Consider the following 27,683-nt stretch of genomic DNA (forward strand, 5'->3'; position numbering starts at 1 on the left):
GGAATCTGATGCAAAAAAAAAAAAAAAAATCACCAAATGAAGTTCGTAGCAATGCATATTGCTAATCAAAAATTAAGTTTTGATATATTTACGGTAGGAAATTTACAAAATATTTTCATGGAACATGGTATTTACTTAACATCCTAATGATTTTTGGCATAAAAGAAAAATCTATAATTTTGACACATACAATGTATTGTTGGTTATTGCCACAAATATACCAGGGTCACATATTTCTAAGATAATACACCTTTCTGTATAAACCTTATGTTTGATTATTTTTTGATTAACCAAAAATGTATAAATAAATAACTGAAAAAAAAAAAAAAATATATATATATATATATATATATACATATATATATATATATATATATATATATATATATATATATATATATAAATGCATGAATTATGCATTAGATAAACTATCAGAGTTGCATCTGCAAACAAATTACCTTTGCTTGGGACAAACATCACTTTTATGAGCTCTTTTTGGTCTATCTAGTGTTTAACATTAAAAAAAGTTTACCTATCTAATCCATTGTAATGTTTAAACCTGTAACCTACACCTCTCACCACTTGACTACAACACCATCAGTACACATGACTGTCTGTGTCTTTATATGTGTTCATCATGCATGTCAAAGGTTTACGTAGATCAACTGGATGAAGACACCGTGGCTGTGACCAGGCATTGTCCTAGCACACATCAATCTGTTGTGACTGTCTCTCGTACGGCCTTTAAAAACCCAGAAACACACCAATACAGAGAGCATCTGGCCCCCATGTACATCCCAGGTACACTTTTATTGCTAAATGCTGAATGTTGTTGAAATCAAACTCATTTGTGGCACATGATGTACTTTGGCATTTTATATTCTCTTTAAATGTCACTGAAGTATGATTTCTCATGAATCAGAGGTACTTATAAACCAACTAAACATGTTTTTTTCTTATCTGCCACCATGTTTTGCAGGTAAAATCGAGGAAGTGGTTTTAGAGGCACGTACAGTGGAGAGAAACACTGAGTCATACGTGAAAGATGAGAGGTTTATCAACGGCATGCCGAACTACACGGTTGAGATCCGCGAACACATCCAGGTAACATGACACCAGTGTCGGTTGCAGCTGCGCTGTGACATGAAGAGAAGGGCTGCCAGGTTCACATTTATATTTAAATGGCTGTCATCACACAAAGAAAAAAACTAGCATATAGAGAACCTGTTCTATGGCTATTCTGAGTATTTGTTGGCATGCCCTTTTACTGGAAGTTTGCTGTGTAAGTGTATAGTTACTTGACTACTGTATTTGTGTGCGGAGCTTGTTCCTTTTGATGTAGGCCTGAATAGAACAGAATGTTTCTGTTTTCAGTTAAAGGACAGTGAAATCGTGAAACAAGGAGATGCCACCACAAAGGGCCGCAGTGAGTTTGTTGAGGAGATTTTGTTTGAAAAGCTCACACCTGGTAGTGTAATTGCATTCAGGTAAACAAGCACACTCCGAATGAAATGAATTCTATTTAATGGAGTTTCATATAATGGGTTTCACTGTCATTATTTGTCATTTATTCAATCAGTAACGGCTGAAACTTACAAATGTGTGTGTGTTTATTTTTTTTAATTATTAGAATTTTTACCATTATTTACTCACCCATATGTCAACTTGTTTTTTTAAACACACCCAAAAATATGTTCAAGTAATTTGTATAAATAGGAAAAATGCTGTCATTTCTTCCATGGCACAAAAGGAAAAATGCATTTCTTCCAAAAAAAAAATATATATATTTTCAAGGAATTTCCACAGATTTTTCCAAACCACTTCATCCTTCAAGCTTCAAAAAGGACAAAAGCACAAAACATACCTTTTTCTTTAACGTAGATGTAAGCCTATGGGCAAGACTTCTGGTTCATTATAAAGAAATAACAGCGTGCAGTAAACTATTTGCACTACAAACCAGTGTGTTCATAAATAAGATAATACACTAAAATTACATGGTAGGACGCACCAATTTGCAATATCAAGCAGCAAAACGAGCTATTTTGTTCAGCTAAAAATAGCTGGATGCGGATGAGACCGGACGCCTGAGCCATAAAATTTACAAATGGCTATGTGCGTTCTTACAGGAAGCATCCGTTCTTGTTTGTCTTTTTTGGAGCTTGAAAGATGGAGAAAATCTATGGAAGTGTAAGCGTTTGTTTGTTTAAAACATGGGCACAAATAAATAATTGAGTTTTGGGGCAAACTGTTCTTTTAAATGAACATTAATTCTTTCATTTCAACTTGTAACCGGTCTCACAGGGTCAGTCTCGATCCAAACTCTCAGAAAATGGTCGGCTACCTGCGAACTCAACTATCACAATTTAACCGACTGTATAAATCCGGCAGTCTGACTGACAGCAATGTCCCTGGCATCCTGAAAATAGCTTTAGACTTGTGAGTCATTTTTACCTTAATCACATTCAAATGTAATTCATTTGTCTAGAAAGCGAAATGTCAATAAAAGTTACTCATTTTGCTTAGAAAGCTAAATACGTGCTGTTTAACAGTTAATTTTAATACATAATGATATGCAATAATGATATTCAATTCAGTTCTCTCACCTGGCCTGTTGTTTTAAATTATGTGGCAGTTTAATGTCCAAACTGACTCTGGCTGAGATGAATGTGTTGTTGTTCCGCTGTGATGCGGAAGAACAAGAAGATGGTGGCGGCTGCTACAATATACCGTCCTGGATGCCACTAAAGTATGGAGGCCTGCAAGGTACAAATATCCTCATAACAGGATTGGTCAAAAGTTTACATTCCTCTTTCAGAATCATTAAAAATGTTAATTATTTTACCAGAATAAGAGGGATCATCGTTTTCATGAGTCCCTTGTTTGTCCTGAACAGTTAAACTGCCCGCTGTTCTTCAGAAAAATCATTCAGCTCCCACAAATGATTTGGTTTTCCAGCATTTTTGTGTATTTGAACCCTTTCCAACAATGACTATATTATTTTGAGATCCATCTTTTCACACTGAGGACAACTGAGGGACTCATATGAAACTATTACAGAAGGTTCAAACGCTCACTGATGTTCTAGATGTTCATCGGTACCCCTCTCCCCTCCATTCTGGATATTTTCCTTGCACGATGCTCCGGTAAAGCCACCAGTATAGTGAAGGACCCGACCCATCCCTCTCATCATCTCTTCCAGCTCCTGCCATGAGGAAGACGCTACAGGAACATCAGAGCTCGCTCTGCAAGACTGCTCAACAGCTTTTGTCCCCCAGGCTGTGAGAGTCCTCAATTTCAACCACCTCACCCCCCTCTGAAACCGTATCCACAATGTAAACTGTTGAAAAACTCAAAACACGGTGCAATTCTGAATGTGCTACACACAGGTGAGTGGGCTGGACAAACCACCTGTAGTAACACATTCTTTCGTCTCTATATGCACCAGACACTTTCCTATAAACACTACATGTTACACAGAAAACATTGTGCACCTCTGAGTGTGCTACAAACAGGTGAGTGGGCTAGACAAACCACCTGTAGAAACACAGTCTTTTCTCTCTATATGCACCAGACACTTTCTTATTAACACTCCATGTTACAAGAACCTAATAAGGACTTAACAAATGTTTACTTGACAATGCACCACAAATCATATTGCACTATTTGCTTCTTTAACCTTTAAATACCTCTTCTGCACATTATGATGCACAGTTATTATGTAATAGTACTTGTATAGTCTGTCTTAGGTTATGTGTATGTATAGTCAATTATTTATAGTATATGTATAGTTAGATGTATAGGTTTAAAAAATTGTTTCTACGTCTAGTGTATGTATGTTCATATTTATGTTTATGTATGTAGCAGCGTGGTAATGCGAGACACGACATTTTGTTCCACTGTATGTCCACACGTAGCGGAGTGACAATAAAGCTCGACTTGACTTGACTTGAGAAGGAAACACGATGCATTAAGAGCCAGGGGTTGAAAACTTCTGAACACAATGTGTACATTTCTCTAATTTTGCCTAAATATCATATTTTTTCATTTAGTACTACCCTTCAGAGGCTACAGAAGATACTAACATGTTCCCAGAAGACAAAATAAGTTAAATTTACCCTGATCTTCAAATTAAAAAAGTTTTCACCCCCCGGCTCTTAATGCATCGTGTTTCCTTCTGAAGCATCAGTGAGCGTTTGAACCTTCTGTAGTAGTTGCTTATGAGTCCCTCATGTTGTCCTTAGAAAAGGTTCAAATACACAAAAATGCTGGAAAACCAAAAAATTTGTGGGACCTGAAGAATTTTTCTGAAGAACAGCAGGCAGTTTAACAGTTAAACAAGGGACTCATGAACAACCATCACTAAATGAAAAAACACAGCTGAGGATCATTCAGGTAGCAACATAGTATTAAGAACCAAGCGTATGTAAACTTTTGAAGAGGGTAATTTTTATAAATTCAGCTATTATTTTCTGTTGTGGACTGTATGTAAACATCTTTTATGTGAAATATCTTATTCAGGTCAGTACTAAATAAACAATAACATGCATTTTGAAAGATTCCTCTTATTTTGGTAAAATTAACATTTTTTAATGATTCTGAAGGGGGGTGTAAACTTTTGACCTCGACTGTAGTTATGTGACTGTATAAACCTCATGCTTTTATCACTCACAGGTTTCGTGTCAGTGTTGTCTGAGATTCGACCCAAAAATGACCTTGGACATCCGTTCTGTGACAATCTCAGACAGGGTGATTGGATGATTGATTACGTGAGCTCTCGTCTGATTAATAAAGGTGGCGCTCTAAGGGAGGTAAGAAAGGAAATATGTTTTTTAGTAATGTTTGGGGGGAAAAAGTAAAGAAGTTTGGCTTGCAACTCACCCTGCATCTTTATTAAATCATTTATATTATCTTTAAAAAATTTTGAATTGTAACATGTCATTTTTATGCACCTTGTTCTGGCATACTGCTTGTCCAAATAATTTTTTCTTATTTTACATAGGTTGGAAAGTGGTTCAGCGCTGTATTTACATACCTCAAACATATTCCACGCTACTTAGTGCCTTGTTATTTTGATGCGATTATTGTCGGGGCGTACGCCACAGCTGTAGATGCTGTTTTTAACCAAATGTCCAGGTTAGTATTATTTATGAGTGTTAGAGTGTATTTAATATTTGTGACCCTGGACCACAAAACCAGTCATAAGTAGCATGGGTATATTTGTAGCAGTAGCCAACAATACATTGTATGGGTCAAAATGATCGATTTATGCCAAAAATCATTAGGAGAAGATATTTTGTAAATTTTCTACTATAAATATATCAAAACTTAATTTTTGATTAGTAATATGAATTGGATAAGAACTTTATTTGAACAACTTTAAAGGTGATTTTTCTCAGTATTTTGATTTGAGAATATTGTCCTATTCTTATAAACCATACATCAATGGAAAGCTTACTTATTCAGCTTTCAGATGATGCATAAATCTCAGTTTCAGGAAATTTAACCCGTTTGACCGGGTTGACTGGTTTTGTGGTCCTTGGTCACCCTTGTCCTGAGTGTTGAGTGTAGTTTGTAAATGTGTGTAATGTTTCAGCTTTGTTCAGAACGGGTCGACCCTGGTTAAGCAGCTGGCCCTGGGGTCAGTTCAGATGTGTGGGGTGGGTCGCGTTCCTGCCCTGCCGCTTCTTTCTCCTGAACTGGAGGATGTCCCAATCTGGCTCAACAGTATGACCAAACAAGAGGAGCAATGTTGTGTTTCTCTTGCTGCAGGTAGGATTCATAAACAGTATAATATACTGTAAATAATTGCATCGACAGGAGTGTTTGTATGTATGTAATGCTTTAAATTACAGAAGAACAATTACAGTTGCATATTGTCTACAAAAATGTGGCTGTGACTAAAAAAATTGCACATAAACTACCATACTGACATGCTTTATGATGCTTAAAGGCCTAGTTCACCCAAAATGATAATTACCCCATGATTTACTCACACTCAAGCCATCCTGGGTGTATATAACTTTCTTCTTTCAGACAAATACAGTTGGAGTTATATTAAAAAATGCCGTCGACGCCAATAGCCTCAGGGTTCAGTGCGTTGACATATAGCGCAACTGTGCTCATGGCGACCCGAGTTCGATTCCCGTCTCAAGGTCTTTTGCCGATCCCGCTACCCTCTCTTCTCCCAGCTCTTTCCTGTCATCTCTCTGCTGTCCTATCGCAATAAAAAAAGGCATGAAAAATCCCAAAAAATAAGTAAAAAAAAAAAAATGCCCTGGCTCTTCCAAGCTTTACAATGGCAGTGAATGGGTGTTGAGATTTTGAAGTACAATAAAGTGCATCCATCCATCATAAAAAGAACTCCACACAGCTCCAAGGCATTAATAAAGGCTTTCTGAAGTGAATTGATGCATTTGAGTAAGGAAAAACATAGATATTTAAAACTTTATGAACATGAATGCACATACGCCAGTTAGCGGAAGCTAGAGATTACGGTTTATAAAATTGTAAAGATGGATATTTTTCGTACACAAATGCATCGATTTACTTCACAAGGCCTTTATTAACCCCCTGGAACCATGTGGAGTACTTTTTATGATGGATGGATGCAGTTTATTGGACTTTAAAATCTCAACACCCATTCACTGCCATTGTAAATCTTGGAAGAGCCAGAACATTTTTAAATGTAACTATATAATTGTATTTCTTTGAAAGAAGGACGTCATATACACCTTGGATCGCTTGAGGGTGAGTAAATCATGGGGTAATTTCATTTTTAGGTGAACTATCCTTTTAAGTTGCATTGTTTTTTTTTTTTTAAAATGCGGCAATATTTAAATGTGCCAGATATATATGATCAATTAGACAAACAAACATATATACTAACAACCAACATTACAAGTCCATTCAGATAACTTTTAAGTTGCATTGTGATTAAAATAATTATTATTGATGTACCAACTCATACTCTACATATTACAAATTTCTTAATATGAGATTTGTTTTGTCACCTTTGCAGGTCTGCCGCATTTCTCCACTGGAATTTTCCGCTGCTGGGGGCGAGACACTTTTATAGCACTCCGTGGCCTCATGCTTTTGACAGGGAGGTACCTGGAGGCCAGGTGAGCGTCAAATTTTAGACTGCATACCAGTGACTCTGAAGTCATCCTCTAATCTGATGTTGCCTCTGGCAGAAATATCATCTTGGCCTTTGCTGGCACGATGCGCCACGGACTGATCCCTAATCTGTTGGGTCAGGGCGTCGCAGCTCGTTATAACTGCCGTGATGCAGTATGGTGGTGGCTTCAGTGTATTCAGGACTACTGTAATATCGTGCCCAATGGCACAGATATTCTTATGTGCCCTGTGTCACGTATGTATCCCACTGATGATTCTGAAGCACAGGCCCTGGGGACAGTGGTAAGAAGAATGGAAACAATCTCTGACTGATTACAATACTTGATATAGTACAAATCTCTGCCTTACTTGTATGATGTTTATAAGGGGAGGTTCTTTTTTTTTTTACTTAATTTACCAAACTTCCATATAACATCCAAAATTATTAGTCACTAGAATAAATATCTCATGGTTCATAATAGGTGCAGGCTTATGTCTTTAGATATTGTTTACTGATTGATTTTATTCTGTTTAACACAAAAGGAGATTTTTATGCATGCAGTTACAGTGAATGGGCACTGGAGCTTTCAGACTTCAAAAAGGACACAAAAGCACCGTAGAAGTGCTATGAAAGTGGCTAATTAATGTGCCAAGGATACCTAGGGACAGATTTTTAGTGAATAATACTCAGTTCTATTATATGACATATTTGGACCATCTTTATCCTGCTTTTGTGGAGCTTTTTGTCATTTTGGAGCTTAACAGCCCCAGTCCTCCTACTAAAAGATGCTATATTGAAACTCCTGAATGTTTTATTTTATTTTATTTTACTGTTTTATTTTATTTTATTTTATTTTATTGTTTGTTTGTTTGTTTGTTACAAAATAACGTACTAGTAATTAAATATTTTATTTTATTTTGATGAAATAAGATACCAGTAATTAAATATTTTATTTTATTTTATTTCTTTAATTTATTTTATTTTATTATGATAAAATAAGGTACCAGTAATTAAATATTTTATTTTATTTTATTGGTTGTTGTTACAAAATAAGGTACCAGTAATTAAATATTTTATCTTATTTTATTTTATTTATTTATTTTTGTATTATTTTATTAAATGGCTTATTTAGAACACCTTTATGCTGCTTTTATGGAGCTTTTTTTTAGCTTAACAGCCCCAGTCCTCATATTAAAATAAAATAAAATAATAATAGTTAATAATAGTTGACATAACAATAAATAATTGACATTCAAACAAATAAACAATTTTTTTATTTTATTTATTTATTTATTTTGATTATGAAATTATAAGGTACCAGTAATTAAAAAAATATTCTATTTTATTGAAAACTATGGCTGGAATAATCTTTAAAAATCACCTTCTGTGCTCACAGATGAAGGAAAGTCATATGGATTTGTAACTTTCATTTACATAAGTGTTTTTTTATAATAATTAAGTATTGTTAAAAAATTAAGGTAGTGAAATTTTATGTTAAGTATGTATCACTTTTAATAAGCAAATCTGTCTACATTCACTGATTATAAGGGCACAGTGCACAAAATATTATTTTTATTTAATTTTTGATATGGAATAATTTCATTTTGACTAAAGACCGTTAATATTTTCGTTCATGAATTGTATCAGATTCACGACCAGCCATTATATGTGGTTATTCAAGAGGCTATGCAGCGTCATATGCAGGGAATAGAGTTCAGAGAGAGAAACGCAGGTCCACAGATCGACCACAACATGCGAGATGAAGGTGAGTCATTTTCTAAGAATGTTTTTCCGTGTCTGTCGCAAACCATACCTTGCTTTTCCTACTGTCCTGTCCCATAGGCTTTAACGTGGAAGCCAAAGTAAATCCCGAGACGGGATTTGTTTACGGTGGAAATCGCTTCAACTGTGGGACGTGGATGGATAAAATGGGAGAGAGCGACAACGCCCATAATAGAGGTTTTCCAGCTACACCCAGGTACTATAATTACATGCTAACATACCTGTCATGCCCTGTCTAAACCCATACAATAATGTTTCACTGTGTTTAGCACAAAAGAACGCTTTCATTGTAAAACACTGAGATTGAGTAGATATGAGCATGAATAAACCAGTCCTCAGTAAAACAAGTGGATGATGGTGTTGTGTTTACGTGCAGGGACGGTTCTGCGGTGGAGATTGTGGGTCTCTGTAAGTCAGCGGTGCGCTGGCTGATGACGATGAATGACAATGGAAAATTCCCATACTCCTCTGTCACAATACACAGAGATGGTACATCCTCTTTAACACATTCTCATTCTCAATGAACTGGTCAATGTTTATTTATTTTTGTTTGTTACAAAATGAGGTGCCATCAATAAAATATATTTTATTTTATTACAGTGATTTTTACTAATATTTATTAATATATACTAGTAGTATATTTTTAGTTTAGTTTAGTTTTACAAAATAAGGTGGCGGTAATAATTTTTTGTTTGTTTGTTTTATTTATTACAAGATAAGGTGGCAACAATGAAATATTTAGTCTTATTTAATTTTATTACAAAACAAGGTGCCAATAATTAAATATGTTTATTTTATTTTACCTAATTTTGCTTGTTTTATCTTATTTTGTTTTGTTTTACTTTTTGCTTTGTTTATTTTTTTTTATCTTTTATTTATCTTTATCTTATTTTGTATAATTTTGTTTTATTTTATCTTGTTTTTGTTTTATTTTTTTGTTTTATTTCATCTTATTTTATTTTGTTTACTTTTGTTTTATTTTGTATTTTTATCTCATTTTGTTTTGCTTTATTTTGTTTGTTTATTCTTATTTTGTTTTGTTTTTTAGTTTTATTTTCTTCAGTTTTATTTTATTTCATTTTATCTTATTTTGTCTTGTTTTTTGTTTTATTTGTTTTTTTCTTTTGTTTTGCATATGATCATATCATTTTAATTGTTATTCATTTTTATTGTATTTGTTCTTATTTTGTTTTATTTTGTCTCATTTTGTTTTATTTTACATTTGATCTTATTTTGTTTTAATTTGTTTAATTTTATTTTATTTGTTTATTCTTATTTAGTTTTATTTTATTTTGTTTATTTTCTCATTTTGTTTTATTTCATTTTATTTTTTTATTTGGTTTCATTTCATCTTTAATTTTATATTGTCTTATTTTTTGTTTTATATTCTTTATTTACTTTATTTACTATTTACATTTTTTTATTTTGTTTTATTTCAGCTTATTTTGTTTTGTTTATTTATTCGTTTATTTTATATTATTTTGTTTTGTTTTATTTCGTTTTATTTAATACTTTATTTTTAATAAAGAACCAGTAATGAATTTTATTTTACTTTATTTACATTCCGTCAAAAAAAGGTTAAAATTACTACCAGAGCAACAATTTAGTGGCATGTGGATGAATCTTACTACAGCGACTCACTTTTAAGTCTAGACTCTCCTGTCCCGTTGAAAAGACACACTTATAGTACTATCCCAGTTCACTCTTATAATACACTATATTCATCTGTCAGCATGCTAATAATTTTTCAGATATTTTAAAGATTGCTCATAACCATTACAGTGTCCTTTTTCCAGGAACAGAACAGTCAGTGTCCTACAAAGACTGGAATCAACGGATCCAGGAGAATTTTGAACGTTTCTTCTACGTGTCAGACGACCCTGCAGACCCAAATGAGCAACACCCAGACCTGGTCCACAAGAAATGCATTTACAAAGACAGTTACGGAGCCTCTAGTCCCTGGTGTGACTACCAGCTCAGGCCAAACTTCACCATCGCCATGGTGGTGGTGAGTCCAAGCGCTTATAAAAGATTCTTTCCATCTTGAGTTCATGTGGCTCATCTCTTATACAGTCCTTTGTTTTGCTAGGCACCAGAGTTGTTTACAGTGCAAAGAGCATGGAAGGCTTTAGAGATTGTAGAAAAGAAGCTGCTCGGCCCTCTGGGAATGAAAACTCTGGATCCAGAGTGAGTAGAAAACAACACCTGCTGTCTGCCTATTGGATAAGCAGCTACTTGTGTTAAAAGTGCGCTCTTTTGTCTGGCTGACTGGACATGGTTTGATAAGTGGTTTAGTCCAGAACAAGAGTATCGGTGAAGTCATTCGTGTGTCGAAATCTCTGATGTTGGTGTGTCTGTATTTGTTTAACAGTGATCTGGTGTACTGTGGTGTTTATGACAACGCCCTGAATAATGACGACTATAACTGTGCAAAAGGATTCAACTATCACCAAGGACCTGTATGTTTTCATGCATTAAAGCAATAGTTTGACCAAAAAATTATAACTCTGTCATATTTACTCACCCTTAAGTTGTTTCAAACCTGTATGCTTTTCTTTTCTTCTGCTGAACCCTAAAGAAGATATTTTAAAGAATGTGGGTAACCACATGGTCTTCTGAAGATGGGGGCGGGAATATATAGCTCACTTGCATTTAAAGTGATACACACCAAAACAGCTCTTTTTCAGACTTTTTGTTTCATCTTTTATTTTATTTTTTTGTCTTATTTTTTGTTTTATTTTCTCATTGTTTTTTATTTTGTTTTAAGCAAGCTTATTTTGTTTATTTTATTTTTTTTATTTTAGCTTATTTTGTTTTATTTAATACTTTATTTTTAATAAAGTACCTGTAATTAATTTGATTTTTCCTTTATTTACATTCCGTCAAAAAAAAAAAAAAAAAAATATATATATATATATATATATATATTTTTTTTTTTTTTTTTTTTTACTATTTAAAATAACTGTTTTCTATTTGAATATATTTTAAAATGTAATTTATTCATGTGATTCCAAAGTTGAATTTTTAGCATCTTTACTCCAGTCTTCAGTGTCAGAGGATCCTTCAGAAATCATTTTTGTATTATTATTATTATCAATATTTAAAACTGTACAAAGAATCCAGAAATTTTTTCAGGAGATGAGCATTTATCTGAAATAAAAAGCTTTTGTAACATTATATACTACATACTACATCATTCAAAAGCTTAGAGTCAGTATAATTATTATTATTTTAAAATGTTTAATATTTAAATTTTTAAAATATTTTATTTATTTGTAAAAATTTTAATTATTTTTTGGGGGAAAGAAAGTATAGAAATTAATACTTTTATTTATCAAGGATGCTTTGAATTGATCAAAAGTGATGATAAAGACATTTAAAATGTTACAAAAGATTCTATTTCAGATAAATGCTGTTGTTCTGAACGTTCTATTCATCAAAGAAACCTGAAAAAATCCTACTCGGCTGTTTTCAACATAATAATAATAACAAATGTGTTTGAGCAGCAAACCAGATTATTCGAATGATTTCTGAAGAATCATGTGACTGGAGTAATGATGCTAAAAATTCAGCTTTGAAATCAAAAGAATAAATTAAATTTTCAAATATATTAAAAAAGAAAAAATACTGTTTTTGCTGTACTTTGCATCAAATAATTGCAGGCTTGGTGAGCAGAAAAGACTTTAAAAAACATTACAAATCTTACTGTTCAAAAACTTTTGACTGGTAATGTACATATTGCAAAAAGGAACATAATAGGTTTTTTATGTCCAGAAAAAAAGAAACAAGTAAATGATGACAATTTTTGGGTGAACTATTCTTTTATAAAAATAAATCATTTCAGATGTTAAGACTTCATTGGTTTTCTAAGCTATGCACATTTCATTATTTACAGGAATGGCTGTGGCCAGTCGGATACTTCCTACGAGCCAAGCTTTATTTTGCTAAGAAAATGGGCCAGGAGAAGTACAACGAAAGTGTGTACCTGGTGAAGAATGTTCTGTCTAGACTTTATACCCATTTAGAAAGGTATTACAGAGCTCACACTAATACAAAAACACATATTTAGAATGATTTGAATCTACAGGTTATGTTTTCTTTGATCTAGATCACCTTGGAAGGGTTTACCTGAGCTGACTAATGAAAACGGACAGTACTGCCCATTCAGTTGTGAAACACAGGCTTGGTCTGTTGCCACTGTTCTGGAGGCCCTATATGATTTATGATTACGTCAAGGACAAGCTCTCATATACTTCTTGCCACCTGCCTGAGATTTTCAGCGGACTTTATTTTACCTTGTGTAGACACAAATCTAAGATGTTTTAGTGTTTGGTAGAAATGGAAACACTTTATCTTTTGATTGTGCCAGCTCACTTTTAGAGAGGTTTTATTGTCATGTTTACACTCTTGTTAGTAACTGTACTACCAGCATATTCAGCATATTTCGGTTTGTTGTTACTGATGCTCTCTCAAAACAGATTGCTTACCTTTAAAAACAACTGGTCTTTTATTTCATTCTCTAAATTCATATTTCAACATCTTACAGCTATTACAAACAGATTCACAATATGGGCGGGCTTTCTTTTTTGCCAAGTCATGGTTGCTTTGTTGTCCGCCCATAGGCAACAGAAGCTCATTGTTCTGCCTTCATGAACATACTTTACACAACAGACTACTGCAGGTATGATGACGTACATATTTTAATCTCACTCATGCCTTGAGTTATTTTAGATCACAATGTTGATCTAAGAGTGACAGCTTAACAAAACCATCCATGTAACATACAAAATTAATGATCATGTGTTCAGTGTAATTAACTTACCATGGTACAGTTTTCCCATATAATGCCTTGATTTCTGTTCACTCTAATAGCTGTTTAGCATGGATGGAACTAGAAAGGCAGATGTGATTTAAATTTCCTGGGTCGTCCTTACAAGAAAAACATTGAATTAGATATTCATAGTTTTCATTTCATCTGTACCATTTTTTTTTCCTTGCGTCTTTGCTAATTAGATGTTTTTCACAGATCAACTTTGTTGAACCTACAGTACTTTTACAGAAAATGGAGAAAATGGAGAATATATTATTTACACCACTTTGGAATTGCAGTAATGCAATTTCTCATGGGAAATTTTGTAGCATAGACTATACTGTTGGTAAACTGAATGATGTGTTTTATGGAAAAGCTGAAAAGCGGCGTGTATTATTGGCTCTAACAGCAAAGCTGAGCAATTATTTACAGAACAGTAATAAACAAATAACAACATTTCACTCAGTTTGTTTTTTAGGAGTTCCAGGTCTATAAATGTATAGTTATGCATCAGAAAAATGAATAAAATTAGAATTTGACCATTTTCCATTGTGATAAATGTGTTTCACAATTTGCACACTGCTAATTTTCTGTCAAAATTATGGGGGAAATATTGCATAATTATTATATGCGAACAATTAAGTTGTTTTTTAAGGGAGGTGATATCTAATCTTAACATGCTCCATTGAGACACTTTTGTATACAGAAATACAATTTATATCCACCTTTTTCTTCTCGTTAGAGAGGGCGTGGCCATTTGTAAATTTTATGGGTGCGGCTTCCGGTCTCATCTGCCTCCAGCCATTTTTAACTGCGCAAAACAGCTCATTCTGCTGCTTGATATTGCAAATTGCTGTTTTACCATGTTACTTTAATGAATTGTCTTAATTTTAAACACATTGGGTGTAGTGCTACCAGTTTTACAGTTTACTGCGTGTTGTCATTCGTGGTTATTTTCCTATAGCGGATAATGAACCAGAAGTCTCAATCATAGGCTTACTTCTGTGTTGAAGGGTAAAATCTTTGCGTGACAGGGGCAGCTGCCACAAAAACCTGCCACTTGACCCGTCACCGCCAAAGGCAGCTGCCACTCGACCTGCCACCGCTATATGCGCCTGCCACTCGACCTGCCACTCGACCTGCCACTTGACCCGCCACCGCCACAGGCAGCTGCCACTCCACCCGCCACCGCTATACGCGCCTGCCACTCCACCCGCCACTGCCAAATATGCATCAATCGGAGTGTACACAGTGGAGATGTTGAGGCACGCGCGACGCTTCGGTGCTGCTCGCGCCATTGTGGATTTAAAGGGAGGAATAAAACATAAGTTAAGGTAGCAAATATGTAAATAAATGTAAACTTGCACTGTTTGTTTGTTTATATGCATCAATCGGAGTGTATACAGTCAGAGATGTTGAGGCAGGCGCGATTCTTCGGTGCTGTGTGCGCATTATGGATTTAAAAACCTAAAGTAACGTAACAAATAGGTAAATAAGTATAGAATTGCACGGTCTGTTTACTTAAGTGCATCAACCGAAGTGTAAACAGTAAAAGGCAGCTGCCACAAAACCTGCCATAACGTACCTTGTTTTATTCCTTGCCACCTTAACTTATGCTTTATTCCTCCCTTTAAATCAATAATGGCGCGCGCAGCACCGGAGCGTCGCGCCTGCCTCAAAAACTCTCACTGTTTACACTCCGACTGACGCATATGAACAAACAGAAAGTGCAATTCTACATTTATTTATATATTTGCCACCTTAACTTATGCTTTATTTCTCCCTTTAAATCCGTAATGGCGCGCGCAGCACCGAAGCGTCGCGCCTGCCTCAACATTTCTCACTGGTTACACTCCGATTGATGCATATAAACCAACAGAAAGTGCAATTCTACATTTATTTATATATTTGCCACCTTAACTTATGCTTTATTTCTCCCTTTAAATCCATAATGGCTCGCGCAGCACCGAAGCGTCGCGCCTGCCACAACATTTCTCACTGTTTACACTCCGATTGATGCATATAAACCAACAGACAGTGCAATTCTACATTTATTTATATATTTGCCACCTTAACTTATGCTTTATTTCTCCCTTTAAATTGGCGCGCGCAGCACAGAAGCGTCCCTCAACATTTCTCACTGGTTACACTCCGATTGATCCAAACAGAAAGTGCAATTCTACTCTTATTTACATATTTTCTGCCTTACTTTATGCTTTATTCCTCCGTTTAAATCCGTAATGGCGCACGCAGCACCGAAGCGTCGCACCTGCCACAACTAAGCGTCGCGCCTGCCACAACATTTCTCACTGTTTACACTCCGATTGATGCATATAAACCAACAGAAAGTGCAATTCTACATGTATTTACATATTTGCCACCTTAACTTATGCTTTATTTCTCCCTTTAAATCCATGGCTCGCGCAGCACCGAAGGCGTAATGTAAGAAACAGACCTTGCAATTCTACACTTATTTGCCACATTATCTCATGTTTAATCCATAATAGAACACACAGCGCCTAAGCGTCGCGCCACCTGTTTGCTATAGCGGTGACGGGTCGCGAGGCAAGCGCATTCAGTGGTGGCAGGTCGAGTGGCAGGCGCAAATAGCGCTGACGGGTCGAGTGGCAGGCGCACATAGCGGTGGCAGGTCGAGTGGCAGGCGCACATGGCGGTGGCAGGTGGAGTGGCAGGCGCATTTGGCGGTGGCAGGTCTTTGTGGCAGCTGCCCCTGCCACGCAAAGATTTTACTCTCTCTCGGAAAAAGGTAGATTTACGCGTTTTACATTTTTTAGGAATATTATTTTGTTATTTAAAAACTTGCTGGTAACCAAATCAACCTGGTTATTTTATTTTACTTTTTATTGTCAGACCTACTTTGTTTAATCAGAGTCTGAAAGCAAGCCTGTGTTATATATAGTTTCAGAACCTATTAATATATCTGCGTCATGGGATCTCAGGATCACCCACTGTTGCCCTGCAGCGTTCAGTTACCTGTTCAGGTAAACCCCGCCCACAATGATAATACTATTTACAGTGAAGACTGGAATCTTAAGCGCGCACACATAGTTTCAGACCAAAACAAAGCCACAACTAGCGGGAGCATCCACCAAATTTTCATCAAAAGGTTGTTTTTCCACAAGATTCTCTGTTCTTTCACTTTACTTCCCTGTCGCTGTTCATTGATATCGCTACTCCTGAATATGGTTATATCACTTATAGTGAGTTTGTAAATCTCCACAGATGTTTCTGTATGTTCTCCTGTGCTGTGTCGGGGTCGTGCACTGTTACAGTCATGGACGTGTCAGTGGAGTTTGTGATACTATGACGCCTAATCACGGGTCTAACAGCGCTCAGACCGGCCCTGCTCCGTTCACCGTCACCGCTGACAAGACCACGTTTAAAGAGGGAGATCAAATCACAGGTGAACCTTTTCTTCTGCTGCTACCTACTTTGCTTTCACAAGCTGTGAAAACAGATTTCGTAGCTGTTTAGCGAGTAAAAGTTATTTTTACCTCATGAAATTGCAGAGCTAGAATGTAGTAAAGGTGTGGCGAAAACGTTTTCCCCTTTATTTAATTGCCTTGTACGTGTTATTTCTTCAAAATAGATTGATTAGCTCTGTGTAAACTTAATTGTTTATACTTTAAAACAATAGAACTACTATTTATCTTAGGGTACTAATTGTCCACTGAATGCCCTGAATGACTAATCAGAATGAGGTGATAGATAGATAGATAGATAGATAGATAGATAGATAGATAGATAGATAGGAGCTAATGGCTATTTGGAAATGGTAACACTTTACACTAAGGTTTCATGTGTTAACTTTACATGCTGTGGAAAAAATTGCTCATATTGCAACTTTAATGTTTGTAATGCATTAATGTTAACAAGTGAGACCTTAATAATAAAATGTTGCCATTAAAATAATGTTATTGTTATTATACTGTTTAGTACTATAACTAACGTTTAGAAATGAGTTGCTATTAAATGTTATACCATATGTTATGAATGCTTATACTATAATTTATTTGAAAAGTACTGTTACTAAATGCAATATACTGCATTTATGGTCTATACTATACTTTACTCAGAGCTGGGTAGCAACTGATTACATCATCAGGCCCCCAAAATTAAGTAATTATAATTAGACTACATTACATTTTAAAATACTAGGAATCAGACTACAATTACTTTTTTTTTTTTTTTTTTTTTTTTTTTTTTTTAGATTAGATGATTATGTGTTATTCATACAAAAGCAATGAATAACTCATGATTTATTGATTCTCCTTAATTTTTCTTTTTCGTATTTAAAATTTAAAGGACCCTTGAAATTTTAACATAAATATTTTAATAATTTCATATCACATTTGCACATTGCTCACAGTTTCTGATGTTTGTTAATGGTTACGTGCCATGCAAGTACACAAGTAAAATATAATTTTTTTAACTGTTTTATTTTGATTTCTGTCATTCTAAAATGATTTGTTTTAATTTCGTAATTTTATGATTTAATTAATTATTTGCTTTTCATTAAATACACATACCACCTGCAGCTACTTTATGAATCCAAATTTGGGAAACCTTGATGTGAAATAATGTTTAATGCACTTGATGTTGTCAATAACAATAAATGTCTCATTTAAATCAATGTGATAAACAAGTTAGGTCCAAAGTAATCAAAAAAAAATTGGTCTGATTACATTCTGTGTAATATAATGTAACGTAATGAATTTCTTTGCTAACTACAATTTTTGTCAGGTAATTTGGAATTAGTAATGGACTAAAATTTGTAAGTAATCTACCCAGCTCTGAGAGTATACTACACAACACTATGTATGATTTTAAATTTCCTGTCCAATCTGTTTTACACAGATTATGTTGAGTCACTGTTGGCAGTAATAAGTGAAATGTTGTTTACAGCCAGCCAACATATGACAGCCAAACACTTATCAGTTCATGTAAGGTAGATCAGGGTCTGTCTCTATGTCAGCAAGACTTTTTCTTCTTTCACAGTGTCACTAAACAACCAATCAGCGGATCAATTTGAAGGGTTTATGTTACAAGCACGTCAAGTCGGATCAACTACATCCATCGGCACTTTTAATGTGACAGGCAGTAATGCACAGCTCCTCTCCTGTGATGGAATGGCTGTGAGTTTATCTTTGGCTACAATCTACAGACTACGAGTCAAAAGTTTTTGAACTGTAGGACTTGTAATGTTTTTTTTGTTTTTTGTTTTTTTGCTTAAAAATAACAAATATTTACAGAAATACTTTTACTATTTAAAATAACTGCTATCTATTTGAATATATTTTAAAATGTAATTTTTTCCTGTGATCAAATCAAAATTTTCAGCATCATTACTCCAGTCTTCAGTGTCGCATGAGCCTTCAGAAATCATTCTAATATGCAAATTTGCTGTTTAAGAAACATTTATTATTATTAATATTATTATCAACATTATTTAAAACAGTTGAGGCAGCATTTTATTTAAATTATTTTTGTCATTTAATTTAGTTTTAGCCTTATTTCTATAGTAAAAACTATTTTTAATAGTTTTAATTTTAGGTAACAATGACAAAACTGATGTACTTACAATTTATTTTACAGCACGTGTACGTGTACTTTGTTTTTATTTTTGTTTTAGTATTCTTAATTTAGTTTATTAGGGTATTCAGTAAGATGCCAAGGCAATATTTTATTTTAATTTCATTTAATTTAATTTTATTTTATTTTATTAATAATATTTTTTAAAGAATTCTCTTCTGCTCAAAAATTAGAAATATTTACAGAAATATTTTTACTATTTAAAATAACTGTATTCTATTTAAGTATATTTTAAAATATATTTTTTCTTGTGATCAAAGCTAAATTTTTAAAAGCTACAGTTATTTTATTTTTTTTCTGGGAAAGAAATGATAGAAATTAATGCTTTCATTTAGAAAGGATGCTTTAAAATCATTAAAAGTGATGATAAAGACATTTATAATGTTACAAAAGATTTCTGTTTTAGGTAAATGCTGTTCATCTGAACTTTCTATTTATCAAAGAAACCTGAAAATATTCTGCTCAGCAGTTTTCAACATAATAATATATTACTTTTTTTTCTTTTTTTTGAGCAGAAAATAAGAATATTAGAATGCTTTCTGAAGGATCATGTGACTGGAGTAATGATGCTAAAAATTCAGCTTTGGAATCGCAGGAATAAATTACATTTTAAAATTCTTTCGAAGAGAAAGCAGTTATATTAAATAGTACAAATATTTCAAAAGTTTACTATTTTTGCTGTACTCTGGATCAAATAAATGCAGGCTTGGTGAGCAGAAAAGACTTCTTATTGTTCAAAAAATTTTGACTGGTAGTGTATATACATATTTGTATTTAAATTCTTTCACATTGATTTTACTAAAAAGCTAGTATGGGATGAAATTGATTAATGTAGCCTTTTGTTTTATTATTATTAAAATAACTAATTATCAGACATATCCATTTTTAATATTATACTGTTATTTATAATATTATATTATTCAGGGTAGAGCAGTCTCTCACACATCAGACAGTAAAAAAACTACAATTCAAGCGAATTGGACAGCGCCTACATCTGGACAGCTTGGCGATATTGAATTCAGGTATAATTTTTAATGTGTTTATCATTTGTATGATACTTATTTTTAATTTTTATTTTTATTTCTTGGTGTGATTACTAATGAAACATTTGGGGTTGTATTTCAGAGCAACGTTTGTAAAAAATGCTTCTACCTTTTGGGTTGGTGTCAAGAGTTCTGTTGTGACATATACAGGAACAGCAACCGCAGCCCCGACTGTAAGTCTAGCTTTTATTTTAAACCTAAACAAACATGACAACTAGGAAAAGGATTTATCTATCTCTTTGTACTGTATGTACTGTATTCAGCAGAAATGGCTCTGTTCATTTCAGGTTCCATCAAATCCTGATTGTGGGAAAACAAAAGTCTGCTTCAGTCAGCCCAGCAACTGCGACCCGACTGCCAGCACAGCCTGTTACTTCATGGCAGTTCAGACATCATCTAACCAATCAGAAATGAGGATCGAAATGTTTGGGCAAGCTGATGGATACGTTGCTATTGGGTTTTCAGATGACCAGGAAATGGTGGGAATATCATCTTTGTTTGTCTAAAAATATTGCAGCAGAATTTCCAGGAACAATGAAAAAAGTTTGCATTGTTTTGTTTGTATTTTCAGGGCAATGACGACATCTACATCTGTGGTAAAGACAGCAGCGGCAGCCTCCGAGTGCAGTACGCTTTTTCCACAGGAAAAACAGCTCCGACTATTCTCCCACCGGTACATTCCTCTAGTGTTGCACCATTTCTAACTGTTATGTAATTTGATATCATCACTCACACATATTCTGTGTGTTTACAGGGGAATGTGACTAATGTCAATACAGTGCTGAATGGAAATACTATCAATTGTTCTTTTACTTCACGTAATGCCATCAACACTGGAAGTAGAGCAACGTCTACCAGGGAGTACTACCTCATGATTGCTGCCGGACCCTCCAACAGTCAAGGTTGTGTGTGGTTCTGTGTATGATCAATATGCTTTTGCCATTTTTTTTGTTAAACAAATCTTCTATTTGGTTTTATTTTTGTTTCAGTTTTAGTTTTAGTAATTAGTTTTAATTTAATTTAATTTAATTTTGTTTATTATTTTATTTTATATTATTATTTTATTTTATTTTCAGCCTTATTTCTGAAATAAAAAAATATTTTTAATAGATTTAGTTGGTAATGACAACACTGATGTAATGTTTTCATTCAGTTTTAATACATGAAAAATAGGTTACACTTTTTAAAAACATTTCTGTTTGTTTGTGTTTTTTCGTTTGTTTCGGTTTTAGTTTTAGTAATAGTGATACTTAAATTAGTTAGGTGCCAAGGCAACATCTTATTTTATTATATTTTATTGTATTTAGATTTAATTTAATTTTGTTTTATTTTTTGGTTTTAGTTTATTTCTGTAATAAAATAAAAGTAAATAAAATAAAATGTGATACTTAATTCAGTTAGGTGCCACATTTTATTTTATTTTATTTTATTTTATTTTATTTTATTTATTATTTAAATGTAAAATTAAAATTTATTTATATTAAATATATTGTTTTATTTTAGTTTATTTCTGTAATAAAATAAAGTGTGATACTTTAATGCAGTTAGTTGCCAAGGCAACATTTAATTTAATTTAGATTCAGATTTTATTATTTTTTAATTTTATTTAATTTTATTTAATTTTAGTATTCTATTTAATTTTATTTTAGTGATTTTTGTAATAAAAACTATTTTTAATAGTTTTAATTTAATTAATAATTACAACACTGATGTAAAGCTTTCATTTTGTTTTAATATATGAAAAGTAGGTTAGACTTTATTTTACAGTATGTGTACAGTACGAGTACTTTTTTAAACATTCCTATTTGTTTTGTTTTTATTTGTTTCGGTTTTAGTTTTAGTAATAGTGATACATAATTCAGTTAGGTGCCAAGGCAATATTTAATTTAATTTAATTTTATTTAATTTTATTATTATTATTTTTTTTTTTTAATTTAATTTAATTTTATTATTTTATTTCTGTAATAAGAACTATTTTTAATAGATTTAGTTTTAGTAAACAATGACAACATTTTGTTTTAATATATGAAATTTTACATTATGTTTTCTTACAGTGTGCTTAGGCAGCTACATGGGTTATTACTAGTTATTACCCAGTTATTGTAATTACTATAGTAAGTACGTAGTATGTACATGCGGAACAGGAATGTAAAATAAACAGTAAATTTTCTTATTAAAATTTTTCATATGTAAGATTGTCAGTCAATAATAAAAATCTCTCAAAGAAATCTTCAGAAGATTTGTAATATGAACTAATTTTATGGTGCTTTTCTAAGCTTGACTGTCTCTATTCACATGAAATAATGACAGTATCTTCATTTTGGTCATCTAACTCAAGTTTATCTTCATTTGTAGGTAACATCGGGATCCACACGAATAAATATGTCACCAGTACCAAGGTTAATTTACAGGATCCAAGCCAGATCATCACAAGTGCTGAAGAATTCCCAGCGATTATTAAAGCTCACGGTGAGTACATCATGGCAGACAGGATCCACTTGGTCCACATTAGAGCATCACATCAGTGTTGTTGTGGTCCTGATGATACTGATCTGCTCCAGGTTGCCTTATGTTGATCTCCTGGATGACCACGGGCAGTATAGGGATGCTCATAGCACGCTATTTAAAGGGAGCTGCCAAGGACTATGGTTGCTGCGGCAAAGATTTCTGGTTTATGGTAAGTTGCAATCTGTTTTTTACATAAATCTTTCAGACTGATGCGTGCAGATGGTAAATTCTGATCCATTCATTTAGGTATTGTAGGCATGTTTACTAACCATATTTCAGATTGCATGCAGTTAAATGCATATGCGTTTGACAAATGTTTTTGTAGCATGCAAGATATACATTTTTTAGCGCCATGTTAAAGTCTTGTGCTTAAAAATCAGACATGAACTTGGCTGGATCAGGGTTGTAAAAATATGGATTCTGGATTATCAGATTGTCAACAAATTAACAGATTTAAGCTGTATATGCCAAAATAATAATAATAATAATTCAATTTAGCGTCGTAGTCTATCATAGTGTTTAAACAAACCCGGAGTCCTGCCCATGTTGGCCGCTTTATCTAGCTCATCATCTTATTTGTAAGTGATTAACATGTGTCATGTTGACATAATCTGTATGACATCAGCATGACAGTGGAAAAATTTCTCAGATAAATGCTTTCTTGGAGTATGTGTGGAGTGTGAGCAAGATAAGATAAAAAGCTAGTTACAGTGTCTGAATATCACTTGACACTAACTACCTTTATTGCATTACATAATGTTTGACAGATTACTGCCCAATATTACTTTTGTACAACAGTTTATGAATCCACTGATAATATTGAGTTGCATGTTAGCACAATATCAGCGATCTCAATTTTTTTTGGACTGGATATAGCCAATGTATATTTAAATCATCTTATTCATCTATTTTAATACATTTTCAGTGTACATGGACTAGTTTTGATGCATTATGTGATGTTGGTAAAGACCTCCAGTAAGTTTAAACTGGTAAATGTGTTAAAAATAACTAAATACGGTTTATTTCTTCTTCCAAAGGCCCACGTGTCTTTCATGGTTCTGTCAGTCACTGCCACGGCCATTGCTTTCATACTGGTGTTTTCTTATGCACGGGATTGGAGTGGGGTAAGCTAAAAGAAATCAATTATATGTTTTTTAATTAAATATACTTTCATAAATGAAAATAAAAAATGAAATTAAAATTATATATATATATATATATATATAATTAAATATAAATTATATATATGTATTATATATATATGTATTATGCAGTGTGTATGTATATATATGTATATATATAATTTTTAATATTTTTTATAATTTTTAATTTAATTTTTATATTATATATAATATATATAAAAATATATATAATTTGTATTAAATACAATTTAAATATACTTTAATAATAATAAATGCTAAATTTAATTATTTATATAATTCTAATAATTAATATAATATAATTATTTATATATATATATATATATATATATATATGGTAAATTTCATATAAATTAAATTTAATTATATATATTATGTATTTATATATATATATATATAAATATATAAACATTTTTTATTAAATATAGTTTAATTACACACACACATACATATATTTAAATGTTTAAACATAATTTTATTAAAATATACTATATATACTATATAATTATATACTATATAATTTTTAATTTTATAAATATATAAAGTTATATATATATGTGCATATATAATTTTTCTTTTTTATGAAATCTACTTTATATAACATTATATATATTGTTATACATATGAGAAATGTTGATGTTTTTAGAAGATACTACATAACACAATTTAGTTTTAGCAGCGTTTTTACATAATCTAGATTGGGTAAAATGTGTAGTGTAAACACGTCCACAAAGATATATAAAATATATCTATATCAAGGGTTTAAAATTGAAGTGCTGTTAACATCAGATGTTTCAAGTGAAATTTAGTGTTGTATGTGTGTGTTGTAGGGGGCTCATCCTGTCTTGGGCTGTTTGGTGATGATCCTCAGTCTTATTCAGCCCATAGTCGCTGCTTTCCGCTGCGAGCCGAGTCATGAACTGTGAGCGAAACTTCTGCTTAACCTAATAGGAAATGTAACAACGATGAGGGAAGCATTACTATTAATGTGCTGCTTTTCTTTGCAGGAGATTTGTTTTCAACTGGGCTCATTCCTTCATTGCTTTAGCTATCAAAGGCCTCGCAGGTATGACAACAACTTTATCATCCTTATCAACCTCTTCTATTTGCTTAGAAGAAAAAACAGCCTCTTTTTATTCTGTAACACAGTTGCTGCGATTTTCACTGGTCTGGCACTGTTTGAAGAACATAAGGAGGATGGATGGATGTTGAAAGTTTTGGGAGGTTTTGTTACCTGGGAGGCCCTGATATATATTCTTCAAGATCTTAACCTGCGCTCCAAGAAAAAAGGTAACGCTGTATTCACATAAAGTTATTTTGAAAAATATATTTATATCTACTACATAAATGTAAGAGTTTTAAATATATTTAAAAAATACATATCATTATTTAATTCATTCTTTTTATACAGAAAAATTTTGTTATAATTTTAAATAATTCTTATTTTAATTTTTTTCAAAATCTAATTTTATTTCTTTGATGGCAAAGCAGTTTTCAGTCACATTCTTTCAGAAATCATTCTAGTATGATGATTTGCTGCTCAAGAAACATTATCATAAATTTTGAAATGTATCAGTATTTTTTATTTTTAGGATTCGTTGAATAAAAGGTTAAAAAGAACAGCATTTATGAAGTTATTTAATTAAAATAGAAATTCTTGCTAACCTTAAAATTGAACAGTAGTGTATTATTATTATAAGATTTTGAAAATTTTTATTTGTACATTTATTATTTAAATAATAGAATGCATAAACCGTGTATTTAACTCTTGTCATTTTATTTTAGGTTCTGAGATGTGCAATTTTGGATCGGTAAGTCTAACATGAAGACATATGAGCTTACATCTCATTATATAAATAATTTAACAAACTACATGCAATGTGATCTTGTTATTATCATATTTTAAAATAATATTTTGTTTGTTTTTGTTAGATGAAACCTGAAACAGTACTGCTTCTCCTGTTTTTATTGGGAAACCTGGCTTTCTTAATAGCACTTCTTGTTGGAATAGGGAGGTCTTAAATAACCTCAACATCAACGGCCTGCCTCACTGGTTCTGAGACCAATTTTTTGCCATTTTGTTGTATGAGTATGTGTATATTTGTATTTGTTACACTTTTCTAATTAACTGTTCATTTAAACTCTCATATAAGGCCAGCAGAATCTCTACACCATTTTTTGTTTATTCTTTCCAATTAGAGATTCACCACTGTGCTTTGGAATAAGGAATGTAACTGCATTATGATATTAGGAGACTGTTCTTGCAATAACTGTACTGTAAATTGCTCATTAAGATGAAGGAACAATAGTGAAATTATCTTGGGATTTAATCAAAGAAGCCAGAAAATAAGTATATCTATTATTTCATTTTATTTTATTTAATTTTATTTTATTTTAAAACTTAACAAATGTTGCTTAAAACATTTATGGAAAAGATTTAACATTTTATAAATATTTTTATGTATTTTTTTATGTATGTATTGACATTATATTGTAATTGTAAACTTGAGAGTATGAGTCATCCACACCCAACCACTAGATGGCAGTGTCATAAAAGGTATTTTATGCAAGTGTGTAATATAATTATTGTACATTTTCAGACTATTCAAGGTATGAGCTGCGAATTCTTAACTTAAATTTATTCGTACACATTATAGATTAATAAATAGACCATTTTGTTTGCTTTTTTAGATTTGATGTATGGATGAATGATGGTAGTTAAACTAAATGACTGAATTACTTAAGCTGAACCAATACTTTAGTCCTAAGTATGAGAAGAAAAATAAATGTTTTGTAGTTTTTCTATTTATCCTAAATGGCACTACAAATGTTATGTGTTTTAAATCAACATGTGAGATTTTTCGTGAGAAAAACATGGAATAGATTTGATTATTGAATATTTATTATTAAAAGTGTCCTAAGAGGACACACAGAAAAGAAAATTGCTTCAGAGGCAGAGAAACTTATGACATTTTGATGAAAGATTACAAAAAGAATTTGTTTTTGGAAAAACACACACAGATTAATTGTTTGCAGGAACACAGGAATGCGTGTTGTAAGCACATTACATTTTGAACATTATTTTCAGTTTATGCCTCCACATCAGACAAAGAAGGGAAAGCAAACTCCTATAGCCACAGTGTATGGGTTGATGTCCACAATACGGTTTTGGACACTCCTCATTCAGGACCTCACTGAAACACACCGCCGTGCCGCTCTGGTGTTGATTTAGCAGCTTGTGTGAAGTCAGCTGGTTGGCTTTCATCTTTTACAGTGTTGTGCCTCGTAGTTCTTGCTGTTTCAGCACAGGCCTCCTGGTGTTCGGCTGGTAAACGTGGAGGGCAGTCGTGGCAGAACAGAGGAAACAGACAGGAAAAAAACGCAATACTAGCACTCTGCTGTCTGCCCGATTCACTGGCCGACTGTGTCGGGGTCAAGGGCTGTCCTTTCAACTTGCTTTGAATCAGAGGAGTCACAATGACTCTTCACCTTCTCTGTGTTGCAGAAAGGCCATATTATTATGTTAGTTTCATCCAAATCAAAAGTGATATTTTTTGTGCTAAATGACGCTATTTTATTTGGAGTTAAACTGATTCGACTTTACATAACATGACTGAATATAGACTAACATTAAATTTAAAGAACATTTT

The 27,683-nt window shown here is 32.8% G+C and overlaps 2 protein-coding genes across 4 annotated transcripts in view; both read left to right on the forward strand.

Annotated features, from left to right (window-relative positions):
- LOC127155957 (glycogen debranching enzyme-like) overlaps positions 1–14,179 on the forward strand; it is a 34,563-nt gene extending 20,384 nt beyond the window's left edge. For all 3 annotated transcript variants that reach the window (XM_051098585.1, XM_051098583.1, XM_051098582.1), the window contains 18 exons: positions 651–801; positions 980–1,104; positions 1,375–1,487; positions 2,302–2,436; positions 2,633–2,763; positions 4,672–4,808; positions 5,000–5,133; positions 5,594–5,769; positions 7,019–7,121; positions 7,194–7,419; positions 8,765–8,882; positions 8,960–9,095; positions 9,276–9,388; positions 10,696–10,907; positions 10,989–11,086; positions 11,271–11,358; positions 12,795–12,928; positions 13,008–14,179. In XM_051098585.1, coding sequence (XP_050954542.1) covers positions 651–801; positions 980–1,104; positions 1,375–1,487; positions 2,302–2,436; positions 2,633–2,763; positions 4,672–4,808; positions 5,000–5,133; positions 5,594–5,769; positions 7,019–7,121; positions 7,194–7,419; positions 8,765–8,882; positions 8,960–9,095; positions 9,276–9,388; positions 10,696–10,907; positions 10,989–11,086; positions 11,271–11,358; positions 12,795–12,928; positions 13,008–13,125 — 2,448 coding nt within the window. In that variant the 3' untranslated portion in view covers positions 13,126–14,179. The remainder of the gene's footprint in view (positions 1–650; positions 802–979; positions 1,105–1,374; positions 1,488–2,301; positions 2,437–2,632; positions 2,764–4,671; positions 4,809–4,999; positions 5,134–5,593; positions 5,770–7,018; positions 7,122–7,193; positions 7,420–8,764; positions 8,883–8,959; positions 9,096–9,275; positions 9,389–10,695; positions 10,908–10,988; positions 11,087–11,270; positions 11,359–12,794; positions 12,929–13,007) is intronic.
- A 2,573-nt stretch (positions 14,180–16,752) lies between these two features.
- zgc:163022 (putative ferric-chelate reductase 1) lies at positions 16,753–26,725 on the forward strand. Its single transcript, XM_051097629.1, has 16 exons — positions 16,753–16,836; positions 16,953–17,133; positions 18,729–18,865; positions 20,247–20,344; positions 20,448–20,538; positions 20,653–20,844; positions 20,937–21,038; positions 21,120–21,267; positions 22,721–22,834; positions 22,927–23,042; positions 23,911–23,997; positions 24,864–24,955; positions 25,041–25,099; positions 25,183–25,323; positions 25,819–25,844; positions 25,966–26,725. The coding sequence occupies exons 2-16, from the start codon at positions 16,953–16,955 to the stop codon at positions 26,053–26,055; spliced, it is 1,674 nt and encodes a 557-aa protein (XP_050953586.1). The 5' UTR covers positions 16,753–16,836; the 3' UTR covers positions 26,056–26,725.
- Positions 26,726–27,683: the final 958 nt, after the last annotated feature.

Source organism: Labeo rohita, chromosome 24, assembly GCF_022985175.1.
Source record: "Labeo rohita strain BAU-BD-2019 chromosome 24, IGBB_LRoh.1.0, whole genome shotgun sequence".
NCBI lineage: Eukaryota > Metazoa > Chordata > Actinopteri > Cypriniformes > Cyprinidae > Labeo > Labeo rohita.